Source organism: Chelonia mydas, chromosome 1 (genome assembly GCF_015237465.2).
Source record: "Chelonia mydas isolate rCheMyd1 chromosome 1, rCheMyd1.pri.v2, whole genome shotgun sequence".
In the NCBI taxonomy this organism is placed as follows: Eukaryota; Metazoa; Chordata; order Testudines; family Cheloniidae; genus Chelonia; species Chelonia mydas.
The window spans coordinates 17685293-17702750 of NC_057849.1; the positions used below are offsets into that span (position 1 = coordinate 17685293).

General features: G+C 43.6%; 1 protein-coding gene across 1 annotated transcript in view; it reads right to left on the reverse strand.

Moving 5' to 3' along the window:
* Window positions 1–17458, reverse strand: part of TENM4 (teneurin transmembrane protein 4) — a 1747045-nt gene that overhangs the window by 136660 nt on the left and 1592927 nt on the right. Inside the window, exons 19-20 of the mRNA XM_043528206.1 lie at window positions 10378–10563; window positions 5339–5365 (exon numbers count right to left, since the gene is read on the reverse strand). Of these exons, the coding sequence (XP_043384141.1) occupies window positions 5339–5365; window positions 10378–10563 (213 nt within the window). The remainder of the gene's footprint in view (window positions 1–5338; window positions 5366–10377; window positions 10564–17458) is intronic.

The following is a 17458-nucleotide window of genomic DNA, read 5'->3' on the forward strand; positions in this document are numbered from 1 at the left end:
TAGCTCACGAAAGCTTATGCTCAAATAAATTGGTTAGTCTCTAAGGTGCCACAAGTACTCCTTTTCTTTTTGACAAACTCTAGTGTCCCCATGCCTTGGAGCACTGACTTGAAATTTGGCAGGGGGTCATTCTGGTGTCAGAGCTGTGGATTTTGCTGTCACCATGAAAATCTGCTCAAATTTGTCCAAGTTATAAGGCTCTAACCAAAAAATTCCACATTCTGCACATGCTCAGTAAAGTCCGGCAGCTAAATTTTCACTGAGCATGCTCCATCCCCCTCACAGGTACTATGTGTCAACTGGACTCCACATGTTGCATCCCCCCACAGCAACTCCACATGCTCCACCCTAAGGGTGGAGCGGCAGAACAAAAATTTCCCTGCAGAAGGGGAGGGACCAGCGCCAGAGGATTGTGTGTGTGTGTGTGTAAAGTTTCATAGATAACTCTATGAGGAAATTAATAATTCTGTATTCAGTGCCGGGCTTGGATCCTGCACAGTAAACAACAAATGGGCCCACACACTGAACGATGAGGATAAAAAGAAATAGTGAATAACTGCTCATTCAGCGAGCACAGTCTATCCTGTGCACGGAACGAGGCAGGGGTCCTGAAGAAAAAATATGTGATCATGTAATTAAACCTTAATTCTGTCATTTCCTCACTTTTGGGAGCTTGACTTTGCAACCTTAACATTCTTTTAACCATCTTTTGGATGAAATTTCCAATATGTTTATATATATAAAACCTATTTTACCTCAACCTGAATGGATTTTCATGACTCCCACTGAACCTTGTCCAGTTGAATCCAAGGAAACTATGACAAGTGGCTTGGAAAGAAGATGGATAGAAAAACTCGCCCCAGTAAAGTGTGTGTGTATGATATACACAATGTCAGTACTCTAACTTAGTGCTTCTCAAGCTATCTGATGTGGGGGACAGGCATTTTTTTTCCCCAATGTGCGCGCAGACCGGCAGCCGATGGCTCGCGGACCGGTGCCACCACTTTGAGTAGCACTGCTCTAACGTATAGTATCTTGGGCCCTTCCAGGGCCAGGAGCCAGTACTATATGTTCCATTGGGAAGCTGTGAATCTCCATTTCCCAGTGGGATAAAGCTCCTCTTCCTAGCCCCTGCCAAGCTGTAAGATTTCAGACACTAAGGTTGTGATGTTTTAACATACTGAAATGGGGGTGGAGGAGTGAATCCTCTCCATCCTGGGACACTGGCTGGGAGGGGAAATTTAGGGGTGAAGGAAGAAACATTTGTCTGTCAGGTTGGCTTAAAAAAATCCCAACTGGGGCTGCTTGCTGGGACTCAGAAGTCTGGAATGTTGGACTAGCACCTAGAGGAGACGGATTGGTGGGCAGAGGGCAGGCAAAGTGCATGATACATCCTATTTATTACGTGTCTCTGTAGTGTATGACGTGGCTACGGTCACCATGCCATGGATATGAGTACACACAGTATTATGCACCTTTCCATAAAACCTATGTACTAAAGCCACAAGATAATCCGGTGTTTGAGAAGCACTTCTGACTATCAGCTGGGCTGGAATATACATGCGCTGTACATTCCCCTCAGATCCAGGCCACCGTGTTTCGCAAGCTCTGAGGTTTTTGATGGTTGGTGCTTTTGCCTGCTAGTTTTTATTAACTGAAATTTGGACGGGAGAGGGAATTTAAAAACTGAATGGGGTTTTAGAAAAAAAAAAACTTTTAAGGACGTATTTCTGCTGTCCCTAAATCTGTGGAGATCTCACAGAGTCAATGGGAGCTTTACCTGAGTAGGTAGTGCAAGACTGGGTCCTATGTGGGTTTCTAATTGAAACACTTGTGGATGTTGCTATAAAAACTGGTCTTAAGAGAAAAGGGGAGGCAGCTTTGCCCATCCATGGGGACTTCAAGCATACGACGCAAAAAGCAGCTTCGACCATGAGTACGCTGGAAAAAAAGGGACTTGTTTCAACTAGACAAAAATTAATGTCATACTATCACAGGGACGTTCACCAGAACTAGCAAGAGATTACCCTGCTATTTTAAGATTGGTAGCCAGAATAACACCCTGTTAATGATCTGAAAAATTAAGGCCCCCTAATTAGTCTCAATTATAAACTAAGTGTAGTTGGTACTTCCTTCAAGTTAAGCCTCATTGCCATATAAAATTGGGCTTAAGGGATAAGACTTACTCAGGTTTGATCTTCAAGTAGCGCTAGGAGAATTAATTTATTCTCTTCTTTGTCTTTCCTCTATCAGGCTATGAAAAAAGGCACTGATGCACCTCCTGATGTGTCTCACCAGACCTAGTGGAGTTCTGAATCCAGGTGGCCACAGCTGGATGCAACTCCGAGGAATGCAACCAGTGGTTGCAAACAAGAACAATAACTTTAAAGTTATCTAGAAAAGTTCTGTGTGCTCCAAGGGAAAGCAAGGCATTAACAGATCTTTTCATACAATGGGAACACAGTAAAATGTTTTAAAACCACTCAACCAATGGGCCAGCAGAGTAATCCTCCTAAGAGAGGGACGAAGGAGCCCAAAATCAGATGGTTCCTAGTATATTAAGGCTTAATCTTGCTTGTCTCACTCATGTAAATACACCCATGCTAATTGGGCAAGTAGGATTTGGCAAGTGACTGCACCAGGAGTTGTGAATTCAGCACTTATCAAACTTGGGTGCATAGAGTTATGCACCAAAATAAGGGAAATGATTTTCAGAAGACCTGAACCCTCAACAAAATTCACTGACTTCAAAGGGAGATGTGGATGCGCAGCACCTTTTAATATCAGACCATTTATTTAGGGGCCTTATTACAGATTTAGGTGATTAACTTTTCAGATGAGAGTTATTCACCATTAACCAGGTACGAATTATCCTGAGTTATATTATCTGTTCCAGTGGCATTTAGGATATAGGGAAACTCTCTCAAACAAGGAGAAACTTCCAAACAGAATGAATTTTTAAGGAAGACCACTATAAGTTTTGAAAAAGTGACTTTAGTCTGGAGGGCCCAATGCCAGTGATAAGATGAACTGATTTCAGTACAGCCCTTTGTTAGTGAAGAACTTCTTGGTTTTACCCATGTTGAAGTTCGCTCCTGAAATTTGCTCTCCCTCTTTGAAACAAGAGGAGGCCTATTCTAGAGCCTTGACTGACTCACTGGTTTACATTAAAACAGTAGGAAAGCCAGCAGTCAATCCTACTCAACCTCAAAAAGCCAGGACTGCTGGGGAGGGATTTCAACCAGAAACATGTTAATAATTAAGAAAGCCAAAATGGCATGAGAAATGTAATTCTGAAAATTGCACACCGAGCATTTAGCCAAGTAAAAATCATGTACGTTGAAAGATTCAGCTAGTGCTAATCCTTCCAAAGGAGGGAATGCAATGTAAATGGCAAGTGAGTGGTTTATTCATAATATGTTGCTTAACCCATTACCCACTGCAAAATTCAGTAAGTACAATGTGACTTTATTCCTGGCAATTAGAATCAGTCAAAAGGCTGTCCAGAGCAAGAGGGTATATTTGTAGAAGACATTTTAAAAAATGGGACAGTGTGGGGGGCTACTCATTACCTATGGTCCCTGAATCTCAAGGAGAGAGGCTCTGCAAGATGATTTTTCATCTTCTGTTTCCCTTGGTGCTTATCTGTTACCCTTTGATCCAATCTTCTCCAGTGCAAATGGAGATGAAAGGAAGAAATACGGAGAGTTTTTGTAATGCAAAGCACTGACATGTACAACATTAGCAAGAGGTTCTGATCACACCGCCTGGTGCTGACCTATATATTCTTTTAAGAATGCCAACACTGTTACTCCATAAAGAAAGACAAAGACCCATGTTCCTTAATCTAATAAAGACCCCCCTTTTTTTTTTAGTTTAAAGCAAGTCAAGAGTGTTTCATTGACCCTGTGCAATTAGAGAAAATTAACTGCCACTGAACAGATAGTCAATCTAAAGCCATAGATTCAAGAGAAGACACTGCTCATCGGTGCTGCTCTCTCACGAAAGGACTAATTAGTTGTTGAAACCATTGACATTTCCTTATCATTAAGACGTGGCTGGCCACTCAGAGACTTTCCCTATTTGTGGTTCTACTTGAACATGCACTTTAATAACAAATGAAGCAGGAAACACATGCCAGATCATAAATTCACCTGGAGAAGTGCCGCTGTCAGGACCACCATGTTTTCTGTCACACAGTGAAAGCCTACAGACAAACCCTTCCTTTTAACCATTCACTGGACCAATATTTTGGCAAGTTTGTCTTTCTCCATGAACCTCTAATGGTTGGTTACCATTTCTGATTGCTCACAACCATAAAGGATTTTGAAGTCTAAATTTAGCGGTAGAAAAAGCTTTCCTTGAGCTGTTTTTTTTTAAAATGGGAAACTGACTGTTCTGTGTGGTATCAGCAGCCACCTAGAAGGACATTTGTGTCCAACACAATCACATTTATTGTCCGTTTGTTATACTTATCTGGGAAATGTTCATTGTTTCGGCATCTTATATAGTTATTGCACATTTTGGGACTGCAGTCAATATTTCTAATTAAAAGTCAATTTGGCCACTACAGCTACAATTTCATAAATTAAATCAGATAATGAATTGTGGCTCTGAGATAGGAACAACTAAGTGGTTTGAATTTGATGTGAAAAACAATTGCACTGGTTTCCTGACAGTGTAACTCCGTTTCCTTCTGATTGACACCAAGATGAGATCAGAATCAGGCTCCAGACTTGTTTTACCAATACAAACAGGCATGTAGGGCCAGATATTCAGCTGGTGTAAATCAATACAATTCCATGAACTTCAATGGAATTTTACTGATTTACACAACTGGAGGACTTGGCCCAAAGACCATAGCATTTTCATATAAAGAAAAATATCTCCCCTTAAGCACCCCCGGGAACATTTCTCACCTAGTGATCAAAATCTAGAAACTTCATACAGAAAACACACTCACCTGCTTGTTACCATATGGATCATATACATTTAATAAAACAAACGCTGCGTAGGGCACCTGCTGTATTGACAGACATGTTTTTTTTCCTCCTGACTGATTACCTGGCTGGGTGGGGTGGGGGATGAGAGATGTTGTGGAGGGGAGGGAGAGAGGAAGGGAACACTGATATAATGTTAACATGAGATCACAGCATCTACAAAGGATGACGCTCCAGACACATTTCCTACTGAAATGACCGGAACTTTCACCCTTCCAGGTATTAACAAAAGATTTGTGACAATGAGTAAAAGATGCAACCTCAAGACAGCATGTTCACGGTGCATTTTTTAAAAAAAACACAAAGACAACAGGAAAAAAGAGGAAGGAAGACCATACCTTTCACTACCTTATCCAGATAGTGAGCTTGGGAGATAAAAGACAGGACATTTAAGGTAGGATTGAATAAGTGCAGTACAGCTTATTATGAGATTGTGCAGGTGCAAAGAAAGGCACAGGAAAGTTTGCTATGATATTAAAAGAAAAAAACTTTTATTGTGTGGAGAGGAGAAAGAAAAGGTGGAACAAAACTATTCTCAATCAAAGAACTGAGGAAGGCTGTGTTCAATCATCCATTTAGTCTGGTTGCAGGGATTCAATAAGCTGAGCAAGAGAAACAGGAAGGTAAAAATAAATGGCAGAACATTGTAAGGTTCTGATCGCTTGCAACAACCCACCTCTGCGATAGGATAAACAGCATCTTTCTAAAATTCTTCCACCTTGCCTAACAGTATCACATTTTCTTAACAAAGATGTCTTGTTCCCCTGTGGAACTATTGGAATTGGAAAGTCTTTTACTTTTGGATCTCCTTAATGATAACATATTGCATTTATACAGCCCAAGATCTCGAACTGCTTTCGAAAATTAAACTAATCTCACAACAGCTCTGCAAGGAAGGTAAATATTAATACACCCATTGTAAGGAAAGATAAAGTGAAGTACAGAGACGTTGTGGAGGCACACAGGGCAGTCGTGTGCCCAGTTCTCATTGCAAGTCAAAAGGAGTCGAGTGCCTTTGAAAATGGCTACCTAATCGGTCTGCCCAAGGTCACAGAAGAAGTCAGTGGCAGAGGCAAAAACAGAACCCAGAAGTCATGCCTTGCAGCTCTCTGCTCTAGCCAGCAGACCACACTACTTCTCTTAACATCATTTGATCTCTGTTAAAAAAGATGCTTGAGGGAATTTTCTGCTTTTCTCTCTTTTGCTCCCTCTCTCAAATACTTTGCTCCCACAACTGTTGTTAAGTAAGAGCTGTTTCATGTTATTTCTCCAGTTCCAGCACTATTCCTAAGCTCCCTGTGATCTTGCTCTCAGAGGAGTCCTTGCACCCTAAGGGGGAGTTTCTCATTTCAGATCGGTTCATGGAGACCACCCAAGTAGAGGGTCACAAACCTTTAGCAGAATTTCTTTCCCCCACCCCTTGAATCTAGAGTCCTGTGAGTCTAATGGGTTAGTTGAAGCACAAGCCCACTTTTGTACTGAGCTAAGAGGGCCTTAATTCCCAGAGTTAGACACCAATGGACTGTCGTTCACAAATCACTCCCACATAGAAGGACTGAACACATGCAGCACAGCTTTGCTACAAGCCCGGATGGCTGCAGAAGTCCAGGAATTGGCGATTCTGGTTTAAAAATTCAGAGCAGCCCAACATACAAAACCTTGGCCAAAGTTTTGCTTCACAGCTGAAATTTTCAGATGTGAAAATGTTTCCAGAGGAAAAAAATTGAGGGAGTTGCCAGGCCAGCTATATCAATTATTTGCAGATGTTACCTTTTAACTTAGATGGTTTGAAGAACAATGCAGCCTCATATGAGCATATCCTGTATGTGGCCCCAAACTTATGACACACTAGTAGATTCAGACATAAAAATTTTTCCTGTACTCATATTGTTCCCATGTACATGTTGTGTCATTGGATCACTTGTGGGCATTCCTTTGGAAAGGTGCAAAGGAAATCTGTACAACGGGCATGGAGAATGAGTTTAGGAAATAAAAGAGTTTTGGAGCAATGGGTGCTCTAATATACTATGTGGCCTGCTCCTGTTCTACCTTTCACCCGAGTAAATCAGGTACAGCTTCAATGAAGTCACTGGAGTTAAAATGGTCTAACATAAACGTAAGTGAGAGGGCAGAATGCAGCCCTTATGTGCTTAGCAAGTGGAGATAACATGAGTTTATGCCATAGTGATACTGACAAAGGCTGTGTCAGCCCTTGAAGCTGCCCCATGTTTGGCATCCAATATCAATTACAATTCCCCGCCTCATCTGGGGCCAGCCTGTGTTTAAAGCTGATGCAGAAAGCGTGTTGGAACGAGGCATCAAACACACTTGTACAGTGGGTGCTGACCATGGTTTGATCCTCTTCAAGGAAAACACCAAACTGTGTTCAGTTGTGAGACTGGTTGTCATACACAGCTCAGTTTCTACTGGAGATAGGGCCAAATACTCTAGCATGCTCAGACATCTGAACACCTATGGTTCTGGTCTGACAGTAGCTTAGAACTTTTACCTCAAAGAGAAGAGAATCCTGGCTTAATGTGTCTTGTTTGGATTCCAGCTGGTCAAGTAGAAACTGAGAGGCACTGATTACAGCCCAGACTGTTCAGAGTGCGTGTGATTGTTTATGCAAAACTACTGGGGCTGCATTGTGTACGTTCCTTAGTTCTTGTTTTAAGAATTCAGAGTACATAAATTAAGCAATTCTGCAGGATTTAAAGATTCCTGCAGTTAAATAATCAACTTTATGTTCCACCCTCTTGCCTCAATGAAGGAAAGTTGCTGAATTAGGATGATGAACACAAGCTTCTGCATCAATTTCCTGGTTGGGAATTAACTGAGGTTACGCTAATGAAATCTCAGAACGTGAGCAATCAAGCTACTATACTTGGTAATGTAACTCTTTGTATGAGCAAACAAAATTAATCCACTGGGATCACAGTTCCCTGGTAGCATGAGGAAGTGCTTCCTACTTATTCCTTCCCAGTAAACGAGAAAATAAAAGGAGTTCTTACTCTCATATGTGCTCAACAGGAAATGGAAGGAGAAACTTCCTTTACTTGTATCATCCATTTCTACCACTGTTACCTGCACACATGGCAATATTATTAAAGAATTACTTCAGCAATGGGGTTTTATGCTTCTCATTGCTAACGCAGGCTGGGCAACGACACAGACATATAAGGGATTACTGTCAACAGAACAAGTTGCCATGCAGGGAAATTACACAAGGACAACGGGAATGCTTACCACACACTTAATGTAATTCCAAGTCAATGTCCTTTCATCTGTGCCAATATTACTAGCTTATTACTCCTTCACACGCCATTCAGTTTCCTTGGATATTTATGACTTTGTCAAATCTCCTTTATATTCTATACAATTACCAATGAATATTTTGTAGGAAATATGGTTTACAGCTTCAGAGGCATGAGTCTATGTACAAATTTGTTGTTAAACCACAGTGTCTGGGGGGAAGGCGGAGGGGAAAGGAAACTGAATTACTTCTGCACTCAAAATAAGGGATGGTTCCTAAAGCCCAGACAGCACTGCAATGGGAATGTAGTACTGTATGAAAGTACAGTGGGTGCCATTAAAATCTCGATGCTTGCTGCATTGCAGTGTTTGCCTTTGCCATGATAACGCAGACTCCCTATTCCAAGAATGAGGAGTGCTGCAAACAATATGGTCACTTTAATTAGTGTGAAAGGTAAAACCTGTTTGAAAGCAATCTTGGTCTGTCAGCTGCAGTCTGAAATATCACACACTTTCTTTGTATTACTACGAAGAAATTCATATTTTGTTTTTGCATCAGCATTAATAGAATAAGATCCACTGTATGAACTGGGTACTCTTGTGTATGAATACAGCCCAAATTAAATTGTCCTCTGGATTTAGGACATTTTCCTAAATGTAAGTATTTTCCCCAAGGATAATGATGAATTTTTGTTGCTATCCATCACCTCAAAGTCTACAGTTTGGTGAACACAGTGTTGTAAATAGAACTATGAAACAATATTACATAACCACAGTTCCCCAGTTAACACATGGTTGCTTTCCTTTCAGTTTAAAGTCATTTGTGAGAGGGATTTTCACCCACTGTTAATGGGAAGAGCTGAAAGCTGTTAGGCTTGTGGAAGAGAAAACAGAATGTAATTTCTAATGAGTCATGGGGAGTTTTTGAGTGCCAGACATTTTTCATTAGGAATGTCTGTGAAGACCATAATGTGGTAGAGGGACATTAGCCAGAACTGAGCCACAAACATGGTTTGTTGCATTATCCTATTGCTGGAATTAAAGTATTTGTGATTATGCTTCAGTTATTAACTATCTTTGCATGTGTGAATGGTGCCCAGGCTGATAACTTGGATGCTTAGCTATGTTGACAAATGAGTGTAAGAATAACTGATAAAAAACAGAGGGCCAAATTCTGCACTTGGTGACACTAGTGTAAATCTGGAGTGACTCCTTGGGCATCAGCTGAGCTACGCCTGATCCACTCTGGTGTCACTGAGACCCATTTGTGAATCTAAGTGTAGGCTGGATACTACTAATGTTAGCGGTTGTGTGACTTGGACAGGTTGTGTAGGCAACTCCACTGAACTGGGATCAAATGGGCAAAGTTGTGATACTCAGAAGAAAAGGCAAGGTGCAGCAGGGCGTAAACTTAACTCAGATGAAGAGGCAGCGTAAATCTGAACCATGTTATTAATGAGCATACAGATGTCTTAAGGCAGGGACAGTGCCACTTTCTATAATGTTAAGCAGATTGATGGTACCTTATAAATAATAGTGATCTGTGCACCACAAGTTCAGCGCTTAAGGTAACTGCCAGGTGCATTAGATGTACGAAGATGGTGAGAAAGAAAAGTGAGATGCCTAGAGAGACAGCAAGGCAGAGAGAGAATTAGCAAGACAGCTTTGAAAATCAGCGAGAAATTTTCTGAATATAATTCTCCGTGTCACTGTGCAAATAATGGCGTGAGTCAGGGTAAAAGAAACTTAAAATAGGCTGCATGTTTCTGAATAAGCTGATATCACAGTACAGAGGAGTCTTGGAGGTCAACGAAAAGACCTTTTACAAGAGTCAATTTCTGAAGCATCTAGATAAGGTTTGACAGCTTGTGTCTGACAGATCAAACAGTATATATGTATATTTCACTTCTGATAGTAAAATATATATATCTAACCAGGTCATCACCAAATGAAAGGACATTTTGTCTTGTTCCCAGATGAAAATGTATGATGTCAGAACTTGAAATCCAAGAACAAAGGTGCTCATGCTACACTAAATCACATAGATTCAATTAAGCATGCTTCTTTTCATCCCCCGTCCTCTCCCTGTTCCTCAATTATTCTTTTAAAATTATTTTCCCCCTACCAATAGTGCAGTGCTCTCCATTCCAGCCCGGGCTGCATTCACACTTGCCATCCCGACATGTCCCATGCTCATTGCAGCGTGGGTGACACGCCCGCTGATCACAGGCTGCGCCCATCCATCCCTCCTCGCAGCGGCAGGTGCCTCCGACACAGATGCCGTGCCCTCCGCAATCCGCTGCACAAATCTCTGTGGGAGAGGAGAAAAGAGAGAGGGTGGGGTCGGGGGAGAAATCCAGAATGTTATTTTTAACAAAGCAGCCACACTTCACTACCTCGCCTTACGGGGAATGAAAGGAATTCCTGCCGCTCATAACACTAATCCTTTCTGACAATAAGAATCTAATAAGTAGATTAGAAAAAAGAGACGGACATGGATTGCAGAGGTCTGCTGCGATTGATCCTCCTCTTTGCTTTCAAATTTTATCACACTCCTCAAGCTTTTGTGCTGACCACATCCAAAGGGAAAGGCTCTTCCAACAAACGGAACAAAGGTCAAATTTAATTAAAAACTGGTTAAGTGTGAAAACAATGCACTGATAAATCACCAATGATAAAGTTAAGTGCTGGCAAAGTTTATTTGCAGCTTGTTATCCCATGATGCAGGAGCTGAGATTCATTAAATCACCTCTTTTAGTTTTGGTTAATGTTAATAAAGAACATTTTTATTAGGTTTTCTCTGTGGGTGAAGCCAGGACTCTGTTTTACCGCTCCCTCATTAAAAATCCTCTTCCGGGCACTGAGGGGCCTATACTCTTATCTGATGAGATTTATGGTCTGCTGCTTGCGGGGCTGCTATGTGTCCTCAACTCTCCCTGATGTCACTGGAAGCTGAGGATGCTCAATACCTTGGCACTCGTCTCCTGGCAGGATCAGACCCTGCAGGCCTTATCTGTAGACGTGTTAGGTGCCCACAGATCTCTGGTGAGACTGTGGGGTGCTTGGCATCGCTGAAAATATGGCCCTAAAATCCTAAAACCTGGCCCTTTCATCTACATCTTATTTTATTATTGGTCTGGGGAAAAAGGGCTGGAGGGGACCAGATATCCATGACACAGATGGTAAGTGCCTATTTCTGCTGTTATCATTGGACACTGGCTCACAGGAAAACAATCAAACAAACCCCAAAGTGGCGTTACACAGCAAATGAAATGACATGCCTCCATTGCTGCTTCACTGGACTCCAGACTGGTCAGCTGACTTCTTCCCTTCGATCTGTGTAACACAAACCTAACGACGCTCTCCCCCTTTCAAGCCACATGTGAGTTCAAACACCTTGACTTCTTCTCAGACTAATGACTCCCTCTACTCCCTGGCAGTTCCGCACAGCACATATGAACGGGGCCGAATCTGCCCAGCAGTTCAGTATTTAATCCCCCTTAGCTGCCGTCCGTTTCTAGGGACACGACTCTCTCTGCTATAACCATCCCGGGGGGAGGAGGGGAGGAGGAAGGAGGGCATAGGGAGAGGGGACAGGAACTTTTTTCCTTTCAGTGCGCCTGTGCAGAGCTGGGCAGAATTCTAGCCAAGTACTCGACAGGCAGGGCAGTGGCGAATGCACCAGCTAGCAGGCCACAGCTGAGTGGGGAAGGATCAGCTTGCTTGGGGTGTTAAGAGGCCCCCGCAGCCCTAAGCATGTATGCTGCTAGCAGGCACGAGGAACTGTGCATGACACTCTCATGTTAAGGTGCAGTAAGGTGCTCTACAGAGCACATTTCCCTCCCACTCCTCACGCCATCCTGTTATGTCCCACCAGCGTGGCTAAGGAGCCCAGGATGGCTTCAGTGTCTCCCCTTTTGTGTGCCTCAGTATATTAGGGGCAGGATTTAGTCCTAGAAGTTTGTGGGTGAAGAAGGGGTTGGTATCAGATGAAACATTTGCTTCAGGTCACTGACTGCACATAAAAAATTCAGGACTACTCAGCCTGCATTAACATCACACCTGACTGAAATTCACCCTTATATAAGCTTGCCTTAGTCTTTTTCTAATTAATATGGCCAGTGACAGGGATCTTCAGATATACAGAGACTTTGAGGTGCTTCTGCTATGCTTGGTGGGGCTGCTGGGTTCATTTTGATTTGGAGAGGGAGATTTGGTGTGTCCATAAAGCCAGTCAGCAGGGGTTTTACGACCTTACAATTAAATGGACCCTTTCCTTCAAGGCACTTAGAGCTCTTTACAGAGAGTAATTACTGTAAGAAATAATAATACTTAGCCCTTGTAGAACACACCTCATTCGCAAAGTGCCTTACAAACTTTCTAGCTGCTTGCCACATACTACAACTTATGTGTTTGCAATTGTAAGAACATAAGTATATAAGAACGATCATACTGGGTTAGACCAATGGTCCATCAAGCCCACTATTCTGTCTTCTGAAAGCGGCCAGTGCCAGATGCTTCAGAGGAAACGAACAGAGCAGAGCAATTTATCAAGTGATCCACCTTGGATTTCCAATTTTGGTTGGATGTATTCCTGAAGATTTCATCACGTGACATAATTTTTAATTAAATATTAAATCTTTAATTCCTGGAGACTCCAGGCCAATCCTAGAGGGTTGGAAACCCACGATCCACCCCTTCTCCTCCAGCCAATTCCCTTCATTTCAGTCACTTACAGGTCCTTGAACTCTTTCTGCTGAATCATGCAGCCTTCAATTTCTAATAATGTACTTGGACTACCATTTTCAGAAGCACTGAAGTGACTCATGATCTTAAGTGCCATTTTCAAAAGTGACTTAGGGCCAGATTTTCAGAAGTATTTAGGAGCCTAACGATGCAGGTAGGTGGCTAGTGGTGCTTAGGTGCTTTTGAAAACCCCACCAGGAGCCTATCTGTATCTGTAGGTGCCTAAATATCTTTAAAATCTGGCCCTCAGGAGTCAATGGAACACAGGCTCCAAAGTGCCAAAGGCTCAGATTTTTAAAGGTTTGTAGGTTCCTGAGTCACTTGTGTTTTTGAAAGTTTTACCCTTTGTTTCTGGAATTAACAAATTGATTCTCTCAACTCTCATGTGGGATTGTGAGTATTGTCACGCCACAGTGCACGCTGAGAAAATGAGGCATAGACCAGTTAAGTGATGCCCCTCAGATCAGTAGGATAGCTGGGAACAGAACCCAGCAATCCTTATTTCCTGCCCGCTGCTCTAATCAGCAGACTACACAGTCACGGAACTAGGCCTATTGGGGTATCGTGATCACATTCGATGTTCAAATTAACTCATGTAGGAATCAAGCTGAGCACCTGCACTGAAAAAAGTTGGCTCTCTTTGGCTGACCTGTGAGACGATAAAGTCTGGGAGAAAATAAAGTAAACAGAGTAAAAACTAAACACTTTATGGCATGACCCCGTAACCAGAGGAGAAGAAATGCCTTGAGACTAAAGAAGTTCAAGACTTTTTGCATTTAAGTCCAGGGCTCCGTGTGCTGCCCCCATCACGAGCACCAGACAATGGAACCTAGGGGTGGGAGGAGCAGTGCCTGCGGGCGAGAGCAGCGCGCAGAGCCGCCTGGCCCCCCAAACTAGGAGCCGGATCTGCTCACCGCTTCGGGGGCTCAGTGTGAAGCCAAGTCAGGCAGGAAACCTACCTTAGCCCCACTGTGCCACTGACTGGGAGGCACTCGAGGTAAGCCCATGCCCTAACCCCCTGCCCCAGGCCTGAGTCCCCTGCCCCCCTCCTGTACCCCAAACCTCTCATCCCTGTCCCCACCCCAGAGCCCACAACCCCAGCCAGAGCTCTCACTCCCCCATACTCCAGCCCCCTGTCCCAGCCCAGAGCCCCCTCCCACACCCTGAACCCCTCACCCCAGCCCCACAAAAGAGCCCACACCTCCACCCCAGAGCCCATACCTCCTCCTGTACCCCAACCCCCTGCCTCAACCCGTAGCACGATCCTGCCCTCCAAATTCCTCAGCCTCAGCCCCAGCCTGGAGCCCCCGCCTGCACCCCAAACCCTTCATCCCCGGCCCCACCCCAGAGCCTGCACCCCCATTCCAGAGCTGGTACCCCCTCCCAGTTTCTGAATCCCTCTGCCCCACCCCCTAGCCTGGAGCCCACTCCTGCACCCCAAACCCCTCATCCCCAGTCCCACCCCAGAGCCTGCACCCCGAACCGGAGCCCTCACCCCCTTCTACACCCCAACTCCCTGCCCCAGCCTGGAGTCCCTTCCTGCACCCTGAACCCCTCATTTCTGGCCCCACCCTGGAGCCCACACCCCCAGTTAGAGCCTCTCCCACACCCCAACCCTCTGATCTAGCCCAGGGAAAGTGAGTGAAGGTGGAGGACAGTGAGCCACCGAGGGAGGGGGAATGTAGTGAGCAGGGGGCGGGGCCTCAGGGAAGTGGCGGGGCTAGGGTGTTTGGTTTTGTGCAGTTAGAAAATTGGCAACCCTATCTGTACCTAGGCTCCCGATCTGTAAAAGGGGGACAACAGCATCTCCCTATCTCATAGAGGTGTTGTGAGGATAAAATCCATTAACAGGTTCAGAGACTCATAGACTTTAAGGCCAGAAGGGACCATCATGATCCTCTAGTCTAGCTTCCTTCACATTGCACCGACAGAACCTCACCCACCCTCTCCTGTTATAGGCCCATAACCTCTGGCTGAGTTACCAAAGCCCTCAAACCTTGATCTAAAGACTTCAAGTTACAGAGAATCCACCTTTACTCTAGTTCAAACTAGCAACTGACCCGTGCCCCATGCTGCAGAGGAAGGTTAGGTGCTCAGATGTTATGGTAATAGAAGGCCAGTTAAGTACCCAAAGAGAGAGAATGAGATATTCAGCATCTTATAGGATTGAGTCTTTGTTACTGCAATGAGCTATATAAACATCCGCACAATAATACTTTGCACATATATTGAGCCTGCTATCCAAGCATCTCAAAACACTTTAACAAATGTTAGTGGGTTACAGTCTGATGACATTCCTTTGTGGGGTAAGTAGGCATCACCTTCATTTTCACAGACAAGGAAAATTGAGACAAAGAGAAGCTAAATGACTTGCCCATGGACATACAAGAAATCAGTGGCAGAGATGGAAAGAGAACCCAGATCTCCTGACATCCTATCCTGTACTCTATCTACAAGACTGGGAGAAAGGAACCCTTAGCAGGTCATATTTCTACAGAAAGGCTGAGAAGAAATGAAAGTGGGGACAAAAGGAGGCTATTATGAATCCATCTTGAGAAACTGATAAGAGTTATTTAAACGTGTGAAACTAGGGTAGTGGAGTGGCACTACACAAAGGGTAAATTGAGGTAAGTGTTAGGAAAAAGCTCCCAAAGGTGAATCTCTGTGGACTAAGTCTTCTGTGAAAACGGGTGGAAGCCCCATTGCTTGGGACATTGAAATCTCAACTGGAACATCCACTAGCACTGTAGAGAACAACTCTGCAGTGGCAGGGGCATGCACTAGATGATCTGAAACTGTGATTCTGAACCTTTTCTACACTAGAACCTCCTTCTCCACAGCAGAAACCCTCCAATCTAGCTAGGATCTAGTCAGAGCTTCCTCCCTTTTAGCAATATGGCAAGGACAGGGTGGCTGTGACCTTCAGGTAGAGAACCCATGATCTAATAGACCTTCTCCATCTCTAGTGTAAAAAAGCCAAATCCTCAAATGGTGTTGACCGCAATGGAATTTTTCTAGGTGAGAATTTGTCCCTAGATATTTAAGATTCTAGTCCCAAAGAGCCCTAAACAAAGAATCGCAGCTGACAATCTATATCAATACCTGTGGAAAAAAAGGTACTTCAGACAGTCACATTAATGTGTAATTTAATGATTCTTGACAAGGAGAGCCAGGCATTTGCCAATCTAAATCTTCCATTTAACAGCCAGTTTAAAAATAGCTGTGAACTGTACAATTTAAATAGCCTTACAGCACACAGCTTGCCACACATCAACTAGCCCTTTATAACCTGATCTTCTTGTGCTCACAGGTGTCTAATGGATGATTAAATAGCCAGAGTAGCTTTTATTTTTATGGTGGGCCTCAGAGACATGATCAAAGGGGATTTGAGATTAGGTTTTCTTTTAAATACAGGTCTTTGCAGGCAACTTGAAACAGGCAAGGTTGATTTACTGAAGAGGGCAGGTGAATTGTTACTTTATCATTTGGACCGAGCGATAGAATTTGCCATCTCCATTTTTAATCGGAGCCACATTTTTTTTCAAGTTTCCCAATTCTGTTGTTAAAATTAGAGTGTGATTAGCTAACATGTGAGCCGTGTGAGTGAATCAGTAGAAGAAAAGCTTTTAATTCTCCTGTTACTGTATCCACAGGCTCTGGCCAGCTGCATTATGCTGCTCCTGCCTATTTAAGCTTAGCTAGAACACTCCACTTGAGTATAAAAGCCCTGCCTGTTAACAACTATTTTCACACCAGCTGTCCCCAAAAGGTGGCTAAATATTTCCTTTCATCTTTAATCTCTTTTACTGTTTGTACAAATAGCTTAGCTATTCCGCAGCCTATTCCTAGGTGCATTGTATATTCCCACATCCTTTCCATACTGTTTTTCTTTCTTTGCTGTCACGGACGCCTGCAGTCCCTTGCAGGAATTCAAATGAGCTTGTGGACAAACCGCTGGCCAAACTCTGAGCTTGAATGGGGCTCCTATTGGCTCCAAACAGTCCATGCATGTCGGAGAGGAAAATCTGACCCAGCTCTACCTGTGCCCCAGGAAAGTCCTATGTCCCTTCCCTATGGAACAGAATAACAGAAAAAAAACAAGGTGGTGCCTGGCTCCCAAGGCCTGGCTCAGTGCTGGGTAGAAAGCAAAGGTGCTGTCCAAAGAACTGTGGAATACCCTCCAAACCTCCACAGCAGCAGGGGGAATCAAGAAATGGAAAATCTAGAGCTTCAGCCAGTTCTCCAACTGACCAGTGTGGGGCTTGTAGGTCAATAACACTACGCCTTGCTCCCCACCCTCACTATTGAACCAGCTACACTAATTAGCATGAACCAGCTGATCAGCAGAAGTCAAGTTTATTTCATGGAATCACAGAATCCTAGGACTGGAAGGGTCATCTAGTCCAGTCCCTGGCACTCATGACAGGACTAAGTATTATTTAGACCATCCCTGACAGGTG